The sequence below is a fragment of the Lampris incognitus genome, chromosome 5, assembly GCF_029633865.1.
Source record: "Lampris incognitus isolate fLamInc1 chromosome 5, fLamInc1.hap2, whole genome shotgun sequence".
NCBI classification, from domain to species: Eukaryota; Metazoa; Chordata; class Actinopteri; order Lampriformes; family Lampridae; genus Lampris; species Lampris incognitus.
Window position 1 is genome coordinate 51,032,240 of NC_079215.1, and position 19,155 is coordinate 51,051,394.

Below are 19,155 nucleotides of genomic sequence, written 5' to 3' on the forward strand. Positions count from 1 at the left end.
AGAGTTTAATATGAAACGATAGACATTTTCTATCATCGCACCGTATATATCGTCATATCGCACAGCCCTATTGTCTACTGTATATCTATATGTTTCTCACCATGGGCATGTAAAGCCTATTGAGACCACAACTGTGAATGAGATACACACACACACACACACACACACACACACACACACACACACTGTCCTACCTTATAGAGGGCAAAGGTCCTGACGGAGTAGGTGGCCAGCTCTACTGTGTCCAGCAGAGTGACTTGGATCAGGCCAAAGGTCTCTGTGCCCCTAGATGGCCAGTACTGGTCACACTTCACCTACAGGGGGGAGGGGCAGAAGAGGCTAAACTGTGAGAGATGCAGAGCAGTTTCTATACACAGACACGTGTTTGTGTACATGGGGGGTTATAGGTGAGAGAAACAGAAAGTGAAAGAGAGAGAGAGTGAGAAAGAGAGGGAGAGAAGGGGCTTGGATTTATGCGTGTGCATGTGCAGAGGTCCAAAAGATTTGTAAAAGTGGGGGGAAATGTTGCAACAAAGACAGTTTTGTTTGAAAAACAAGTATTACATGAAGACAACCTTGTGCATCTTAAAGGTGTTTCATGGAAACGTGTGTGTGTGTGTGTGTGTGTGTGTGTGCGCCAAGAGAGTGAGATAGTTAGACGCATGCTGAAAGGCTTGCTTTCTTAATGGTCTGAAATCACTTACAATACTTAATAACCAAAGTCATAAATACTGACATTTGTGTGACAGAAACCAAGTGTGCCCTCGCTTGGTGGGCGCTCAAGAGGACCAGGCACAGAGTTCTCAAAAACCCCTGTGATACTTAATGCTCAGTCCTTGCATTTTTGATGCTGTGCACTGCCCTTCATCCCAACCCCTGAATCACTTTTTAAAATGCTCATGGCACGCCAAATCCCAACATGCTTTAACCACTGCAGTGCACCAAATTCTTGCACATTGGGCGGACATATTTGTAGTTCTTCCGCTCATCCTCAGAGACCACAGAGGAGAGGGGAAAAATCCAAGTGGAGAGGAAAGGGGGCGAGGGCCTTGGCAGAATAAGGCCAAACCAAATGCTATGTGCTGATCCCTTCAGTCCTCACATCAAAGACAGCAGCGAGCTCCGCTCAGCTCGCTCTGCATTCCTCTGCTCCAGACTGGGGATTATGCGTTTTGGCCCGGGACGTTAGGGCTGTAATTACAGCTTTTCAACTGTTGTTTTCCCATCAGGACTTTAAGACACTGTGGGGCTACTGGGGACTGGAATGGCCATCCACGTAGGAGGGCTAAAACGCTGCCAAAACCTCCGTGGGACAACGGCAGAGAACTTGCTGTGAAGAATGTAATATGGATCAATTTATAAATCAACAGTATAGAGAGTTCTACATCCTGTTCAATTTTGGTTGGTACTAGGAGAAAAGGGAATTGGTTTGAGTCCCACAACTGGTATCATATACTCAATATGTGTCTTCATAATAAATTAAGGTGGCATTCTCATGAAGTTGGGTCAAATGGCACCAAATCATACACTGATGAGCCAAGGCATTATGACCACCTGCCTAATATGCTGTGGGTTCTCTGTGTGCTGCCAAAACGGCGCCAACCCACCGAGGCATGGACTCCACAAGACCCCTAAAGTTGTTCTGTGGTATCTGGCACCAAAACATTAGCAGCAGATCCTTCAAGTCCTGTAAATTGCAAGGTGGAGCTGCCGTGGATTGGACTTATTGGTCCAGCACATCCCACAGATCGGATTGAGATGTGGAAAATTTGTAGGCCAGGGCAACACCTTGAGCACTTCAAACACTTCATCATGTCCCTCAAACCATTCCCGAACAATGTGTGCAGTGTGGCAGGGCATATTATCTTGCTGAAAGAGGCCACTGCCATCAGGAAATACCATTGCCATGAAGGGGTGTACCTGATCTGCAATGATGTTTAGGTAGGTGGCACGTGTCAAACTGACATCCACATGAATGGCCGGACCCTTGGTTTCCCTGCAGAACAGAGCATCACACTGCCTCAACCAGCTTGTCATCTTCCCACAGTGCATCCAGGTGCCATCACTTCCCCAGGTAAATGGCACACACATACATGGCCAGCCACGTGATCTAAAAGTAAACGGGACTCATCGGACCACGCCACCTTCTTCCACTGCTCCAAGGTCCAGTTCTGACACTCGCATGCCCATGGTAGGTGCTTTTGGTGGTAGACAGGGGTCATCATGGGCACTCTGACTGGTCTGCGAATATGCAGCCCCATACGCAGCAGGATGTGATGCACTGTGTTGTGACACATTCTTCCCGAAACCATCATTAAAATTTTCCATGACGTGTGCCACAGTTGACCTTCTGTTGGTTCAGACGAGACAGGATAGCCTTTGTTGCCCTTGCACATCTATGAACCTTGGGCGCCCAACACCCTGTCACCAGTTTGTGGTTTGTCCCTCCTTGGACCAGTCAGTAGGTACTCACCACTGCTGACCAGGAGCACTCCACAAGCCTTGCTGTTTCAGAGATGCTCTGACCCAGTCGTCTGGCCATAACAATTTGGCCCTTGTCAAAGTTGCTCAGGTTTCTACTTCTGCCCATTTCACCTTCTGGTTCTGGGTACGACATTAAACTGCAACCGTCTGGTCATCGGCGACTAAACCGGCACCCCCACTTCAACCCTTGGGTTGTTGTGAGGAGGGTGTGTGGACACCCAGCAGGACTAAAAACAAAACCTGTCAAAGGGCGGATGAGTTCCTCTGTGAACCAACGGCCATCCATACCTGGAGAGGAGATAGGGACCACCAGGTACTCCCCCTACTGAAACACAATGACGACTCAACCAAACTCAATCACCATAAACAGTGGAAGAGGCTTGTTGAGGCATCAGCTGTGCTGCTACGACCTCCATAGGTTACGGAACTGATAATGATGATACTCCTTCATCCAACATGTTAACTATGAGAACCGATTGTTCGCTAACCATCTAATCTACCCAGACCTTGACGTGTGCCCTTGTTGGGAGATGATCAACGTTATTCGGTTCACTTGTGAGTGGTCATAATGATTTGGCTCATCAGTGTATACCCTCATCTCCAGTCTGCAACCTTCACAAAGATGTAGATTTAGTGATGAAGGACCCAGGACAGCACTCATTTAGATTTTAAGTTGCTGCGCATGTAAAGCAGTAGTATATAGGAAAAAAAACCAGAAATCTGTGAAAGCAAATCATTTCATGAGACAGAAGTCTACTGGCCACTGTTAGGTGTTCTGAAAAGCAACGGGCACAGCTGTTATTGTAGATGTGTTCCACCCTGTGTTGATCTTGCACTTGGAACTACCGGATTTTTTTTTTCTTCTCCATACATTTTTTCTTGGTAATAAAACATGTGTAAAAATGTGATTTCCACAAGCAGTTTTTGTGAGACAGTACCCAACTCAAAACCCATTTCATATCAAGTAAGTGAGGGTGCCATGTGGTGAGATGATAATAACTTGGCATTCTCACTCAGTGCACTGGCTTTTGTGCGGAAAGAAAAAAGGGAGTGAAGCAGGAAAAAAAGGCACTCAATAGGAAAAGAGGTAAAAGAGAAAACCATGTGGAGAGGTTGCGTTGCAAAAAGGGATTAGCAAAGGAGAGAAAGAGAGATCTTGCCTTCGAGAAGAAATAAGAGGGCATCTGAGGGTCAAACAGACACAACAGTTGGACAAGTGGGAAAAGAGACAGAGCTTTAACACAAAGCACATGTTATTAGGGGAAAAGGAGCATTGATGAGAGGAAAGGATCATTTTCTGCACAGGGATCTAGACATAATTGATTAGCACTTATTCATGATTCAGACCTCAAGCAATACTTTTTCATTTCACTCTGGCATCACATTTTCATTACATAGACTATTTACTCAAGTGTATATTCTGTTAAGCAGCAAAGGCCTCGGAGCAAAAGGATTTTGCATTTCATTGCCCTCAAGTTTAAATATAATTGCCACCCTGCTAAAGTCCCACGCTTGTTTTTTCTGTTCTATTTTGTCTGAGCCTAGCTGATTCTACTACAGTTCGACTAATGCGAGTACTTTATTATCTAGTCTCTGTTATGTCTGATCTACTGCCATTGCTGGTGATATTTCTATCTCATCTGCTCTTGTTCTGTCTCAGGATGGCTCTTATCTGTTTGGTGTTGATGATTACATTGGCTGTATTCTGTTCAATGCTGTACGTCGTGTACTATCCCACTGGTGCCTAACTTTCTACCACTGTGCGCTCCATGTATGAAAGCTTTCATTGGATATGCCATGGTTAGAGACCATGGATCTTTTTGGACCCCCCCCCTTTTTTCTCTCCAATTGTATCTGGCCAATTCCCCCACTCTTCCGAGCTGTCCCAGTCGCTGCTCCACCCCCTCTGCCGATCGGGGGAGGGCTGCAGACTACTACATGCTTCCTCCGATACGTATGGAGTCGCCAGCCACTTCTTTTCACCTGACAGTGAGGAATTTTGCCAGGGGGACGTAGCGCAAGGGAGGATCACACTATTCCCCGCAGTTCCCCCTCCCCCCCGAAGAGGCACCCGACCAACCAGAGGAGGCGCTAGTGCAGTGACCAGGACACACATCCACACCCGGCTTTCCACCTGCAGACACGGCCAATTGTATCTGTAGGATGTCCCACCAAGCCGGAGGTAACATGTGGATTCGAACCGGCAATCCCCATGTTGGTCTTGTCCTGTATTATCCAGTCCAGGCTTGCTCTGCGCTTTTCTTCCCTGCTATGTCCTGTACTCTTAACTTCTGACCTGGTTTGTCCTGTTCTTCCCCATCGAACCCAAACTACAATGTCTTTTTCTATCCTTTTACAATCTGCCCTGTCTTGTAACATCAAAACATATCTTACCCACTTCCAATTTTACTAGTCTCGATCTAACCCAGCCTCCCTTATCCTTCCTACCCTACGGTACCCTACTGTACCCTGTACTGTGTTGCCCTATCCTATCAAATCCTGTCCTGTCCTGTCCTATTCGATCCTGTCTTGTCCCATTCAGTGTTATCCTAACATACCCTGTCCTGTCCTTTCCAATCTAATTCTACCCAAACCAAATTAATACAGTATATCAAACCATGAAAAGTAATGAAATTGTATTGATTCATAATAATATCATGGGGACTTTGCCAAAACCCAGTCCAAACTGTTTCCCAGGCTCCCCTGCCTTGTGCTGTCCAGTGCATCTTATCCTGTCTTCCTCCTCCAAGACGGTCATCCTAATGGTGCAGGATTTGTGTTGCCCATTCCCGCTCTTCCTGTCCTATTTCTACTCTCTATAAGACTTTTTTTTTGTCCTTGTTGTGTCCACATCTGTCTTACCCTTGACTTCTCCTCCAGTTTGGTCATCATGACGATGTTGGCTGTGTGCTGCTCCCAGATCAGCCTCCAGAAATCGCAGAAGGTCTCAGGCAGGGGGCCCTGCGTGGCGATGTAAGCGTTCTGACGGCGATAGCCATCAATGTAGTTTGCGTTGATGTAGTCGCTCCCAGGGACACCTGCATGGTAGGGAGATGTGGGAGTTATTCAAGATGAGGGAGGAAAATACAGCCCTGTGTGTGAACATGTGTGAGTGTGAGAGGCGGAGCGATAAATCAGCTAAAAGATGAATGAATAGGCGCTTGTGACTGCTGCTGATGCTGGATGCCCTCCATTCTTTGATTGTGATGTGTGACTGCTGCACAATCCAGGTGTGTATGATGGACGACAATAACGCTGCACAAACAACAGCCCCTTGTGCGTGTAATTTACTTGACAGATGAGGCTGATTCCTCTGCTCGTTCATAATGGGGGGAAAAATGCAAGGATTATTCAACAGCTATAACTGAGAGAGAAGGTTTATATTCAAGCAGTACAGCATGAAGATCATTTGAGGTTACAGTGGGGGAGCTTAATGTTTTCAGAGGGCCCAGTGTCCTTTAGTATTGGATTGTTCAGCCTTCTTGTTTTATAATACATGCTAAGACGATCAAGGGCCTAATCTGAGAATACTCTGGATGTGTCGCTTTGAATTGCAATATGACTGTAGGGCTGTCTCTATGTAAGACTTGGCTGATACGGCTTGTCCTGGAGGGGATTGTGTATATATGTGTGTGTGTGTGTGTGTGTGTTAGTGTGTACATGTGTGTATGAGTGCCTGTATGTGTGTGCGTGTGCATGTGTGTGGGTTTGTGAGTTAGTGTGATTGAGTGTCTGTGTGTGTTTGATTTTAGGATCAGTCCTGCTCATCTGGGGCCTAATACCATAATCCCAAAAATCACTGAGTCACAGCTCAAACACACACACACACACACACACATACACACACATGTAAACACACAAGTGTGTGTGCATGCAGAGCGTATAACCATGACCTAATTCTGCCGAAGCGGAAGACAAACCGCTCTCGAGTCGGACTGGGGACAGTTTATATTTAAAAGATACAGATGGAAAGACCAAACACTGGAATCACAACAGAAGAAACTCTTTCAGCACAGCCTCCTCTCTCTTAGCAGCTAATTTTACTAGCACAGCTGCAAACTCAGCCCCATTAAACCCTGACTGACCGTGTCTTCCACACGCGCACACACACACACACACACAAAAATGCTGCATATTTAAACGGCAGAGGGGCATTCTTATGTTTCGCTCTAAGTGAGGTGGGAATATATATTAAGGAGAACTTCTAACATATGTTTATCAAGCCCAGTCTTCAGAAGACTGCTGGGCTGAACACTTTGATGTGCTGCAGTATAATTGCACAGGAGTACGGCAGAAGCCCTGTGCAGCGAGGAGATAAAACACACATAAAACCACGATGAGTTTGCATCACTGAGTGAGTGCACAGTGTACGTGCATGGACGTGTGTGCGCAACTAAGTCGGCGTTAAAGGTGCTTATTTGTTTGCACTTGTGTGTGTGTCGGTGCAACCACATGTGTGAGAGTGTGTGTTAGCCTATCTGTAAGGTGCAATGATGCACCTATATGTGTGTTTATGTGACATACTGCTCGAGTGTATATGTGTTTTCACTCTGGCGGAAAGGCAAACAGCCACGGCTGCAGGACAGGCGGGGGTGGAGGGCTCTCTCACACATGCTCTGCCCAGATAAGACACATCTGTTTGGGCTTGGCCTCCCACTCCTTCCCCATCTTCACACTCAGACCGCCAGTTACTGCGCCTCGGGTCCTCCTCAGCTGAGGTGGGCGAGTAGGCTTTTACAACCCATGCGGAGAGACAGAACGGGAGTGACACTGTTTTCTTGTTTTAGACCAGCTAGTGGAGGCAAAGCTCATGTGATGTCCCGAGTATTTCATCATGCGAGTTACAAACGGAGAAATAAAGTAATCTATATCCTCTAGTCTCGCAGGCCTTGACATTAAAACAGCCAAATTATGAGACAGTGCAGCTGACGAGGTTCGACAATAGGAGCATGCACGGGTGTGTAAAAGGTGCACACAAATGCACAGCGACACTCACAACTTGACAAACTGAATATTAAAAACTGCTGAAATAAAATGTGTTGCGCTTGTACATAATCTGTCGGACACAGGCACTTTGTGCCCTACATGTGCTGACTGTGAACTATAGCTTTAGAATATAAAGCTCTCATCCAGCATGTTATCAGCCGTCTTGAATTCGTTCAAAATACATTGCGTGTGCATGCACACGCACTACCCGTATAAATGTGTGAGAATAAATAACGAATAAACAAGGCTCAGCGTTTTCGGTTTTTATTTTTCACGAACAGGAACAACTTTTGGATCCGCGGAAACATAAAATTGTGAATAAATGTAGTGAATTCAGGGGCAACCGTGAATCCATCGCAGCCGGGAATCGAACCCGGATATCCCGGACCACGGGCGTCTGTGCTAACCAGTCAATTAAATAGTCTGACCTGTTCGCCAAGGGCTAGCGAGTCTAGTCATCCGTGGTCGTTACACTATCCCCCCCCTCCTTCGGGAAGTGCGTCCCCGCGCTTCAGCATATCAGCTCTGTCACACCTCTGGGTGCACGTGCTTCCGATGGCCTCGCGGTCTCACCATCCCACTTTTGACACCATTGTAGCGAATTCAGGGGCAGCTGGGAATCGAACCCGGAGAGCCCAGACCACAGTCGACTGCGCTAACCAGTCAACTAAAGGGTCCGCCCCGTTACCCAAGGGCTAGCGAGCCTAGTCATGCACATGTGGGATTTTTGCATCGTCTAAAATGGCACCTGATTATTTTTCGCTCTCTCTTTCTTCTTCCTCTCTCTTTCTTACACATGCATGCGAACATGCACACACACACACGTGTCTTACCCTCAATGCTGGAGAGTATGACCCTGGAGTGGTCATAGGCGATGACATTTGCATAACGGTTCTTTGGCTTGTTGACCTCCAGGTTGGAGTTCTCCCAAGTAAACTGCTGGCCGGGGTCAATGGACTACAAAAAACAAGTTACGGGTCAGTAAAACAGGCCACATGGGGACAAAGACCAAATCAAAGGATCAAAATTCTATAAATGCTGCAGATAGCTTTGCAGGATTATCTTAGTACCATGAATTGAATTGAATTGAATTGAAGGTAACCTAATTATAAGATGGCATGTACATATTTTAGTTAATATTTAAAAAAAAGGTTGATTTTTGATTTTGTTTGAATTTTAATTTAGCTCAAGAGTTCTTTTTTTGGGGGGGGGATTTCCCCCCCTTTTTCTCCCAATTGTACCCCACTCTTCCGAGCCATCCTGGTCGCTGCTCCAACCCCTCTGCTGATCTGAGGAGGGCTGCAGACTACCACATGCCTCCTCCGACACATGTGGAGTTGCCAGCCGCTCCTTTTCACCTGACAGTGAGGAGTTTCACCAGGGGGATGTAGCACCCCCCAGTTCCCTCTCCCCCCTGAACAGGCACCCCGACCCACCAGAGGAGGCGCTAGTGCAGCAACCAGGACACATACCCACATCCGGCTTCCCACCTGCAGACACAGCCAATTGCGTCTGTAGGGACACCCGACCAAGCCGGAGGTAACACGGGGATTCGAATCGGCGACCCCCGTGTTGCTAGGCAACGGAATAGACCGCTTTGTTACCCGGACGCAAGAGTTCATTTTCAACTGTACACCTATATGATATATTTCTTTTTGGTTTTAAACACTGACTTTAAATGTCTGTTATGTTGCAGTCAGAAGAATGTTGACCCTTCTAAGAAGTTTGGAACCAACAACCTTTGTGTACCACTGTGCATTTCAAACATGAACAATAATGTTAGAGCAGGAAGTATTCGGTATGGCTACTGGACACACTGTCTCATTCTTAATGCATTTCTCTGCTTTGCAGAAGATAAGAAGTAACTTAATGTTATACTGTAAGCTCTCTAAGTCTTTCCTAAGGCTAACATAACAATAGCTTTCTAGTTAGGGAAGAAATGGGCAATATCCTACATCCCTGCCCACGTTTATTGCCCCAGCTTGCTCTTGCAAAACAATACTATTAAAAACGAGATTCCAGTCGACGATTAACGCAGTATTAATCTGGGCTAGAACACGGGCAACATACTTGGGTAACGATTCTTTTCCTATTCAAATGGGGGGGGGGGGGGACAGTGTTATGGAGACGTCTGGCAGAGAGCCGGGCTGGTGAGGAAAGATGATGAAAATGAGAAAAATTCTTCTGGGAGCGGCAGGATGCTTGTGTTAGACCAACACATTAAGTTCCTGGAGGGTAATTACAGTGCAACTATTGCTGCTAGTTGGAAGAGGCAGACATGAGGTCATTATGGGGCTGTGACGGAAGAGCGGGGAAGAAAGAGAAAACCAGAGCAATTTAGCAATTCTGAATATTTTATGACACATAATTATGGTCAGGATGGGGAAAAATGGAGGGGAGTGGGCTGAATGAAATGTGCGTGTAAGTGTGTGTGTGTGTTTCCTTGTGTATGTGTATATACACAAAATACGTACTATGTGTATATATATGAGTTTGTGTGTTCAAGTGTCAAGTGTGCATGTCTGTATGTGTGTGTCTGATTATAACACCGCAATCATTACTTCTCTCTCTTGGCCCCTCTCTTTCACGCTCTCCCTCTCTCTTGCTCCCTCTCACTCTCTCTCTCTCTCTCTCGACTCCCCCTTCATCCATCACTCCATCTCTCTCATTCCCTCGTTAAGGCCTCAGTACTGAACAAAGCACACAGTCATGCATAGAGAATGTGTGGTTTGACAGACTGGTTCTAACTCACACCACAATTACATATGGTTCTGATCCGTTCGCTCCCCCGTCCCCCCAAAACATCCTTACAGTCTTTCCATATTGTGTCTGTCACGTTCTATTTCTCTCTTCCTTTATATATCCATCCCTGTCACACGCAAAATATGTCTCTCTCTCTCTCTCTCTCTCTCTCTCTCTCTCTCTCTCTCTCTCTCTCTCTCTCTCTCTCTCTCTTTTGGTAGCCAATTACAGCCTGCTGTCTCCTCAGAACTCTTTACCCAGAGGCTGCTGGTGTAACAGATTTGTGAAGGAAAAAAAATTTTTTTTGCCCCGCTAATAGCTCTCTGCAGAGCTCATTGTAGTAGCGTTTGCTTCACACCCAGCATGATAGAAAACACTTCTACTGTTGTTTTGCGTTGCTGCAGCTTCCTTAGCTCCACCGTTTATTGCAAACAAGCACCGGCACCACCATTATCTTCAAGCAGATGCATTTTTTTTAATTTTCCACACCATATGAGCCAAAAGTTGAGTCTTATTTCCTTCTTTTCTGCAGAGAACACTTCTTCTCCCTATCGCTGCTCCCCGACACTCTCTCTTTATATCGTTGTCTGTTCCTCCTCTGTGATGCTCTTCCTCCAGCAGATTGTAAATGGGGGCTTGATAACCATCTGGCTTGGGGCAAATTGTCTGAGCTTGCAATTTCAATTTCCCCAACTGGGAGTTCTTACTGAATAGAGACACTCACATACAGTATGTATGAATGATATGACAGTATGGCGATAAAGAGAGCGAGTGCAGAAAATGTGTTTGGTTAACTGAAGTGATCATTTGAGTCCTGTCTACAGAATATAGAAAAACGTAAGCTATTTATTGACACTGGGAAAAAAAGCAAAACAGTAGTTTGTATTTATGACAACACGACAAAAACTAGATTAAATTCACTGAATACTCAGAAGGTGAGGGTGAATCTGCCCTTGTTACCTCATACTCTTGGGAGAACTTGAGGTTGTCGTTTGCCTTCAGGCGCTCAATGTGATCCGCCAGCTCCGAGATGGGCACGGGCGGGTGGCTTGCCATGCCTGTCGAGCAGAGAGCGAGAGAAAAAGGGGCCATTTTGATTTGCGCACAACTGAACTCTTTCGCGGGGAGCGATGTTAGGAGTTAGGATTCTCGGCGGAGGTGTTGTTTAGTGTTTCTGTCCATGAGCGGTGGAGGAAAGCAAATGGAAACGTGTCTCTTGTTAAGTGACCATTTTCTCCCCGGGCAGATGGAAGGAATAACACAGGCGTTGTGAATGTTACTGAGGCACAATAACCACGGCCTCACAGTATAGGCCCACTGCCGATGTGGATTAAAAAAAAAACAGACCATAACACAGTACAGTACAAACACAGTTAGACAGTTAAAACATTCAGGACCTAATTATCCAGACCGCTGATCCTGCTCTCAGGGTCACGGGGATGCTGGAGCCTATCCCAGCAGTCATTGGGTGGACTGTTGGACTCAGGACTCGGCGGAGTCGGGACTTAATATTTGAGCATTTTATGACTGCAGAAGCTTTTTTTTTTTTTGAAACCCCCACCCCCCTTTTCTCCTCAATTGTATCCAGCTAATTACCCCATTCTTCCAAGCCGCCCCGGTCGCTGCTCCACCCCCTCTGCCGATCCGGGGAGGACTGCAGACTACCACATGGCCTCCTCTGATACATGTGGAGTCGGCAGCCGCTTCTTTTCACCTGACAGTGAGGGGTTTCACCAGGGAGATGTAGCACATGGGAGGATAACGCTATTCCCCCCAGTTCCCCCTCCCCCCCAAACAGGCGTCCCAACCGACCAGAGGAGGCGCTAATGCAGCAACCAGGACACACACCCACATCCAACTTTGCACCCGCAGACACGGCCAATTGTATCTGTCTGTAGGGACGCCCGACCAAGCCGGAGGTAACATGGGGACTCGAACTTGCGATCCCTGTGTTGGTAGATGACCGCAGAAGCATTTTGATGTAAGGTTACGTTGGTATTATACGTAGCTTTGTTCCATATGGTATGGAATAATGATTTTATGGCGGGCAGTAAGCCTGGTAGCCTGTCAGTGGAGAAGAGGATGAAACAGAAAGAGAGAGGAAAAGAGAACAAAGGAAAGAAAGGAACAAAGAAGCAAGAGAGACAAAGACGAAAGAAATGAATTATGGGGTAAGAAGACCATGGCAGCAGACAGAGGAGAGGATCGAGGGGGACTGAGGTCAACTGACTTGGCAAACGCCGATAACCACGGTAGACTGATACACGGTAGGCTGAAAAGGGAGACAACACCAGAATGAATCTATAACCTGATCAAGACAAACCAATTTAGTGTGTGTGTGTGTGTGTGTGCATGTGTGGTCATGTGTTTGCATGTGTACACAATAGCCTACCTGGGGTCTGGAAGTTGATCCTGCGTAGCTCCACAGGGTCGGTGGGGTGGTGGGAGGACATGGCTTTGCTACAGGGGAAACTGCCCTTCCTGCCCTCCGCCTCTGCCCGTTTCCTAGAACAACACAAAAACACAAACATTACCAGCATCCTCCCCCACCACTCTGCTGCTGCTGCCGCTGTTGTTGTTGTTGTTGTTGTGGCGGGGCGCTCATATTTGCCGTCGTTAACCCGCTTTTCAAACAGGCTCCACAGAAGCGTGAGAGTAAGGCTGCGTGTTTCAGTATTTTGCTTTGTAAAACTGTTAGTGGCAACAACTTTCTGTGTGAAGCTATTGTAGTGTAACTGCTAGCTAATGGAGATGGTATTATCTAGAGGTTGTTTACCTGTCAGGTTTGCTGGATCCAACCACAAAAAGGAGCAGACGGAGCGAGAAATAGAGATGGAAAACATTAGAATCTCAAAGCATCAAGGACAAAAGCGAGGCTGAATCTTTTCCCTCGACTCAAATTACGCAGTTAAGTGTTACAGTTTCCTTCACAAACATCTTTCTCTCTCCCTCTGCAAAGCTAGAAGATGCTCACCGAGTCATCCTCGTTCCTCTCTCATCCCTCCCCGCCAACAAATCCCCCTCTTATCGAACCTCCGTCACCGTGGCCTTACCTTTTGAAGAGGAGTATGGCTATGACAATGCACACAATGAAGATGACGGCCAGAACAGGCCCCACCACCCACAGCAGCCCTTCCTCCTCGTCCACGATTGGCTGAGGGTCCACGTCTGAGGAAGTGACGGGGTCAGAGTAGGGGCTGGTGGCAAACATTGTCTGGAGAAAGACACGGGTGGGTTATGAGTTTTGGTTTCAGTATGTTTGAGCAAGTATTGGTTTCTTTTCCCCCTTTTTCTCCCCCAATTGTACCCGGTCAATTACCCCACTCTTCTAAGCCGTCCTGATCTCTGCTCCACCCCCCTTTGCTGAGCTGGGGAGGGCTACAGACCACCACATGTCTGCTCTGATACATGTGGAGTCACCAGCAGTTTCTTTTCAACCTGACAGTGAGGAGTTTCGCCAGGGGGATGTAGCGCGTGGGAGGATCACGCTATTCCCCCCAGCCCCCCCCCCCCCCCGAACAGGCACCCCCGACCGACCAGAGGAGGTGCTAGTGCAGCAACCAGGACACATACCCACAGCCGGCTTCCCAACCACAGACATCACCAATATTGTCTGTAGGGACAACCAACCAAGCCGTAGGTAACACGGGGATTCAAACCAGCGATTGGCAAGTATTGGTTTCTACATGAGCCCGTATGCATGTGTAAGATTGTTTGCAGGGGTGTAAGGGTTGCATGTAAGGTAAGATGTACAATATGTATATATGTATTTACTGTGGTTAAGAGGTTTACACTGTAATCCTTTAGCATGTGTATTATCTATGAATGGAAAAGGGGGTATAAAGAGGTATTAGGGAGAGATAAACATGCATATGCATATGTGTGTGTGTGTGTGAGCATGTCTGTGTCTCCACTCACATTCTCCGACAGGTCGAGCAGCGCCAGCACAAAGAAAACGTACTCCTGGCCATTTTGGAGGGGCCGGTTGCGGAAGTCGCCATAGTTACGACCATCACCCAGCGTGAACTCCAGGGGGAGGGTCTTAAAATGAGCAGTGACGTAGGCCCGGAGGTCTGATTGGCCGGCTTGTCTGCGGATGCGAAGGGCACGACTGACACTGGTCCTGTTGATCTCTTTCAAGAGCTGGGGGGGAAGGGGGGGGTGAGGTAAGGACAGGGAGGAGGGAAAGAAATGCAGACCAAAGAAAGGGGGAAGCGAAATAGAGGTCAGATAGAGAGGATGAAAGGGTTGAGAGAGTAGGGGAAGAAGGAAGGGGTGGTGTGTGAGTGTGGGTTACGCTCTTCATACTGATGTTGATCAAGTTGGAAAACAAAAGTGGAGCATGAAAGGCCCGTCATAAGAAAGACTAAAAGCCCAAACAGCCCGTGGTGCCCAGAAATGTTCAAGTTCCTCCATCACCAAGCTGTTTATCAGTTGAATGGCTGCCACATTTGCACAGTGAGTTTGTGAGCATCATCAAATCGCTGTTCAAACTCATATTTCACACCTGATTATTTTGGTAAATTCATTGGTGAGATGAAGACTATAGAAAATGGCACACGACAGCACAGTCTGGATTGAAAAATTAGTTTTCTCATGGATACTGTTTTTTTTTAATTTATTTATTTTGATCCCCCCCCTTTCCCTCCCCAGTTGTATCCGGCCAATTACCCCACTCTTCTGAGCTGTCTTGGTCGCTGCTCCACCCCCTCTGCTGATCCGGGGAGGGCTGCAGACTACCACATGCCTCCTCCGATACATGTGGAGTCGCCAGCCGCTTCGTTTCACCTGACAGTGAGGAGTTTCACCAGGAGGACGTAGTGCGTGGGAGGATCACACTATTCCCCCCAGTTCCCACTCCCTCCCGAACAGGTGCCCCGACCTACCAGAGGAGGCGCTAGTGCAGCGACCAGGACACATACCCACATCCGGCTTCCCACCCGAAGACACGGCCAATTGTGTTTGTAGGGACGCCCGACCAAGCCGGAGGTAAGACGTTGATTCGAATCGGCGATCCCCATGTAAAAACACATGATAGGCTTGACAGTTTTCTTTGCCTGTGTGACTTGGACATGTTGACATATATCCACCCATAACTCCAGGCAAAATGTAAATAGTATCAAGCCAAAGTTACAAGAACCACGTCAGTGGACATCAGCGCATAATGCGACTGACGTGTGGGAGACTTGCTTATGCTCAGTTGCTCCCATGCAAGTTTGCAGGGCTGTGGCTCCAAGGTGAACCTTAAATCATTTTGCCACTTATTATCTATTTGTGATTTGCAGTCATTTACACTGCTATTGATTTCCCCACAATTTTACGATTTTATTACATTTTGGCAGACGGCAAGACTGCAATGCTGAGCATTAAACATCTTTGGACGTTGATAAACCACAACGAAGGAATATTATCACCTATCTTACCTCATCATTTTCTCTATATCTTCCCTAAATGGAGTCTTTTACATTATTACCATCATCATCATAATCTCTATTGCTTTCCTTCACCAAATTGCTTTTATTTGTCTTTTATTATCAAGCACTAATCTCCGGCCTGACTCACATCGTCCATGTTCATCTGGTCGGGATCCTCCCAGGGATTCAGGAACTTCCCTCCTCGCTGCTTCTTCAGCGGCACAACCACCACATAATAACCCCTGCTGACACAAGAGATACACAAGGAGAAATATGGGCACAAACTAGACACTAAATGAGGAAATGAAGGATCAGGGCACTGACAGCTGAGCTTCTTAAAGATTAGTCTATGAGGGATGTTGTCATTAATATATTACTTTAGTATGAGTTGCTTTGACCCATTTTGAGACTATTAATAAAATTAACTGCTGCCCATATGTACCTGTGCACCTTCACAAATAAGGAGCCAGGTACGAAGCATGTATGGCCTGACTCAGTGTTTGTTCATGAACTAATTAGAGTAAAACTTATTGATGCATCAAATAATAATCTAAGTTATATGCAGACATTAACACAAATCTAATTATATATTCTAATATTTAATTGTCAAATTACACTGTTGGGCTGTAGATGACAATTTACAGATTTTTACAAATTTTGTTTTTTATACTGATATGCCTATTTTACAAAAAAAAAATTTTTTTTTTGTGGCTTTTTTCTCCCTTTTTCTCCCCAGTTGTATCTGGCCAATTACCCCACCCTTCCAAGCTGTTCCGGTCGCTTGCTGCTCCACCCCCTCTGCTGATCGGGGAAGGGCTGCAGACTACCACATGCCTCCTCCGACACGTGGAGTCGCCAGCCGCTTCTTTTCACCTGACAGGAGTTTCGCCAGGGGGATGTAGCGCATGGGAGAATCACGCTATTCCCCCCAGTTCCCCCTCCCCCCCAAACAGGCGCCCTGACCGACCAGAGGAGATGCTAGTGCAGTGACCAGGGCACATACCCACATCCAGCTTCCCACCCGCAAACAAGTCCAATTGTGTCTGTAGGGATGCCCGACCAAGCCAGAGGTAACATGGGGATTCGAACTGGTGATCCCCATGTTGGTAGGCAAGGGAATAGACCGCTACGCTAACCGGACTCTATTTTGCAAATTTTCCCCAGATGAGCTGTGCATTGACTCTTAATCAATATATTGCTTTTCGCTGGTGAAGTTCACTGTAAATTCTTCAGGTTTAACAGTATCAAGGTGCCTCCCTTGTAGTGATGAAAACTCACCTCAGGCAATGGTTCAGGAACTAACTTTTCTAGATGCATCTATCTCTTATTAACTGGATGTGATTCCTTGTGAGAAACAGCAACTCAAATGACCTGGTATGTGCTTCTAATGGAGGAGCTATCTGCCACCCTCCTGGGCAAACCCCCTCAGAGTGACACATAGACAGTGAAAATGGTGAAAGCATCCCACACGACAGTGAAATAGTTTGACAAAGTCCCCCAAAAACTCAATCAAAGGACAACCCATTGTGTTATGTGTTGTTAGCAAAAAGGCAAATAATCATCTATTCTTTGAAATAAATGCATGTTCTTGTCACACAACCAACATACATAAGGGTGACAAATTAAAGGATAAACTAACATTAAGTGTCTTAGTAAGGTGTTGGGCCACTACGAGCCTCCAGAACAGCTTCAGTGCTCCTTGTCATAGAGTCTACAAGTCTCTGAACTCTACTGGAGAGATGAACACCATTCTTCCAAAAGACATTCCCTCATTTGGTGTTTTGATGATGGTGGTATCCCATCAGGGTAGAAATATTTCATTGTAGGATAAAGGTGATCACTCAAAATAACTTTTTATTGATTTGCAGTGACCCTTCCCTCTAAGGGGACAAGTGGACCCAAACCATGCCGGGGAAATGCCCAACCCTACCCCCCCCCCCCTCAGTGTAGGGGTCAAGCATTCAGGTTTTTCCTTTAATTTGTCATCTGTCTGTATCGTTCCCTAAGTTCTTTCACTCATCCATCCTTTCTCTTCATTCTTTATTGCTCCCATGTTCCCTCATTCTGTTGCCTTCACCTCTTTTTTTCCTACCTGACTTTAGCTGTGGTTTGTGCAGACGGTAGCTGCACAGTCACCATGCCATCGGCATTGGTCTTCCCCACCAGGGTGGGTTTGGTTTTCAGGATGTCAGGGGCGGTGGTGGCAGTGACCCGGTGCTGCAGCCCGCCAGCGCTGTTGGCCCGGTTGGTGAGCAGGAAGGAGTATTGGGTGTCTGGTTCCAGGCCACTGATCAGCTTCTGCGTCTGCTTCCCATCTACCTCTACAGACTGGCCTTTACCGTACAGAATCTACAAAGGGATTTGGAAAGAAGGTACAGTGGGAGAGAGAGAGGCCTTTACGGAAGTACTTGAGTTAAACTTTTTGGGGCTATGACATTGTTGGTATGCGAAGACGATTGGGAATTATTGCCACCTTCAACAATACGAGATGAGACTGCACAGCCATTTTGAATGGATTTGGTAATGTGATAATGTTAAGTGCAAAGAAATTTGACACGACCAGAAAAAAGTGGCAAAAATAGGATGAGTCGCTGCAACACTGCGACCTTCTCCCCACCCCGTTCCTTTCACTCCCCATCCTTAGAATGGAAGGAATCAGGATGTGAAAAAACTGTTTCATTACTATTTAATTCACACAAATACTGTACAAGGACTTCATACACGTTTTCAGCAAAGGTTTTCAGTGACTTTTCCAGAAATTAATTTCGTAGAATTGCCACTGAAAAGTTGTGTTGTGTTAATATTATATATATTATATATTATATATAAGTAAGAGTGAAACTGTATTTCTAAAATTACATATGAGCCTCTCAACCATCAACAACTTTTACAAGCCATATTTTGTACTTTTCCATTTGGAGCAACTGATTGTTAAAGCTGTACTTGCCTGCTATAATGTCAACATGCTAGCTAGCTAACTGTTATGAAGGCTACCCAGCAGAGGCACATGGTAGCATACTGGGAAGAATGGTTGCATGCACACACATGATGGAAATCTTAAAGCCCTACTGCAATGAATGCAACCACTGTTATTTCTATCTTTCTTTAATTGGCTACTCGTAAACAGAATTGATGTTATTTTACTCAGATTTCCACTACTTTTCCAAAACGGTTGCAAAATTATACTTTTCTGTTGTTACCTTTCCAGGTTTTTGATGACTGTGTGAACTCTGTGTATAGTACATGTAATTGAAGACAGGCAAACGGATAAATAAACACACCGCGGCAAACGCAAACACAGAGGCCTTCACAAGGAAATACACAAATCCATGCTTAAGTGTTAACTTAGAGGATAAGATGTTGTCAAGGGGTGCGCTTACACTGACATCATGACCTGTGAGAGATGTACAAATGAGCACATGCAAATAAAATAATAATAAAAAAAACCCTATGTTCCGATTCAAGCAACACCGATGAGCACGTGTGATTATTCCCCTGTGAAATATGGGTAATTAAACTGGTTTTTCTA

General features: G+C 46.2%; 1 protein-coding gene across 1 annotated transcript in view; it reads right to left on the bottom strand.

Moving 5' to 3' along the window:
* The window catches only part of ptprdb (protein tyrosine phosphatase receptor type Db), a 95,122-nt gene that overhangs the window by 10,685 nt on the left and 65,282 nt on the right, over positions 1–19,155 (bottom strand). Inside the window, exons 22-33 of the mRNA XM_056280094.1 lie at positions 17,719–17,975; positions 15,775–15,868; positions 14,131–14,355; positions 13,266–13,426; positions 12,989–13,000; positions 12,605–12,717; positions 12,443–12,484; positions 11,173–11,270; positions 8,304–8,427; positions 5,347–5,522; positions 3,645–3,668; positions 195–314 (exon numbers count right to left, since the gene is read on the bottom strand). Of these exons, the coding sequence (XP_056136069.1) occupies positions 195–314; positions 3,645–3,668; positions 5,347–5,522; positions 8,304–8,427; positions 11,173–11,270; positions 12,443–12,484; positions 12,605–12,717; positions 12,989–13,000; positions 13,266–13,426; positions 14,131–14,355; positions 15,775–15,868; positions 17,719–17,975 (1,446 nt within the window). The remainder of the gene's footprint in view (positions 1–194; positions 315–3,644; positions 3,669–5,346; positions 5,523–8,303; positions 8,428–11,172; positions 11,271–12,442; positions 12,485–12,604; positions 12,718–12,988; positions 13,001–13,265; positions 13,427–14,130; positions 14,356–15,774; positions 15,869–17,718; positions 17,976–19,155) is intronic.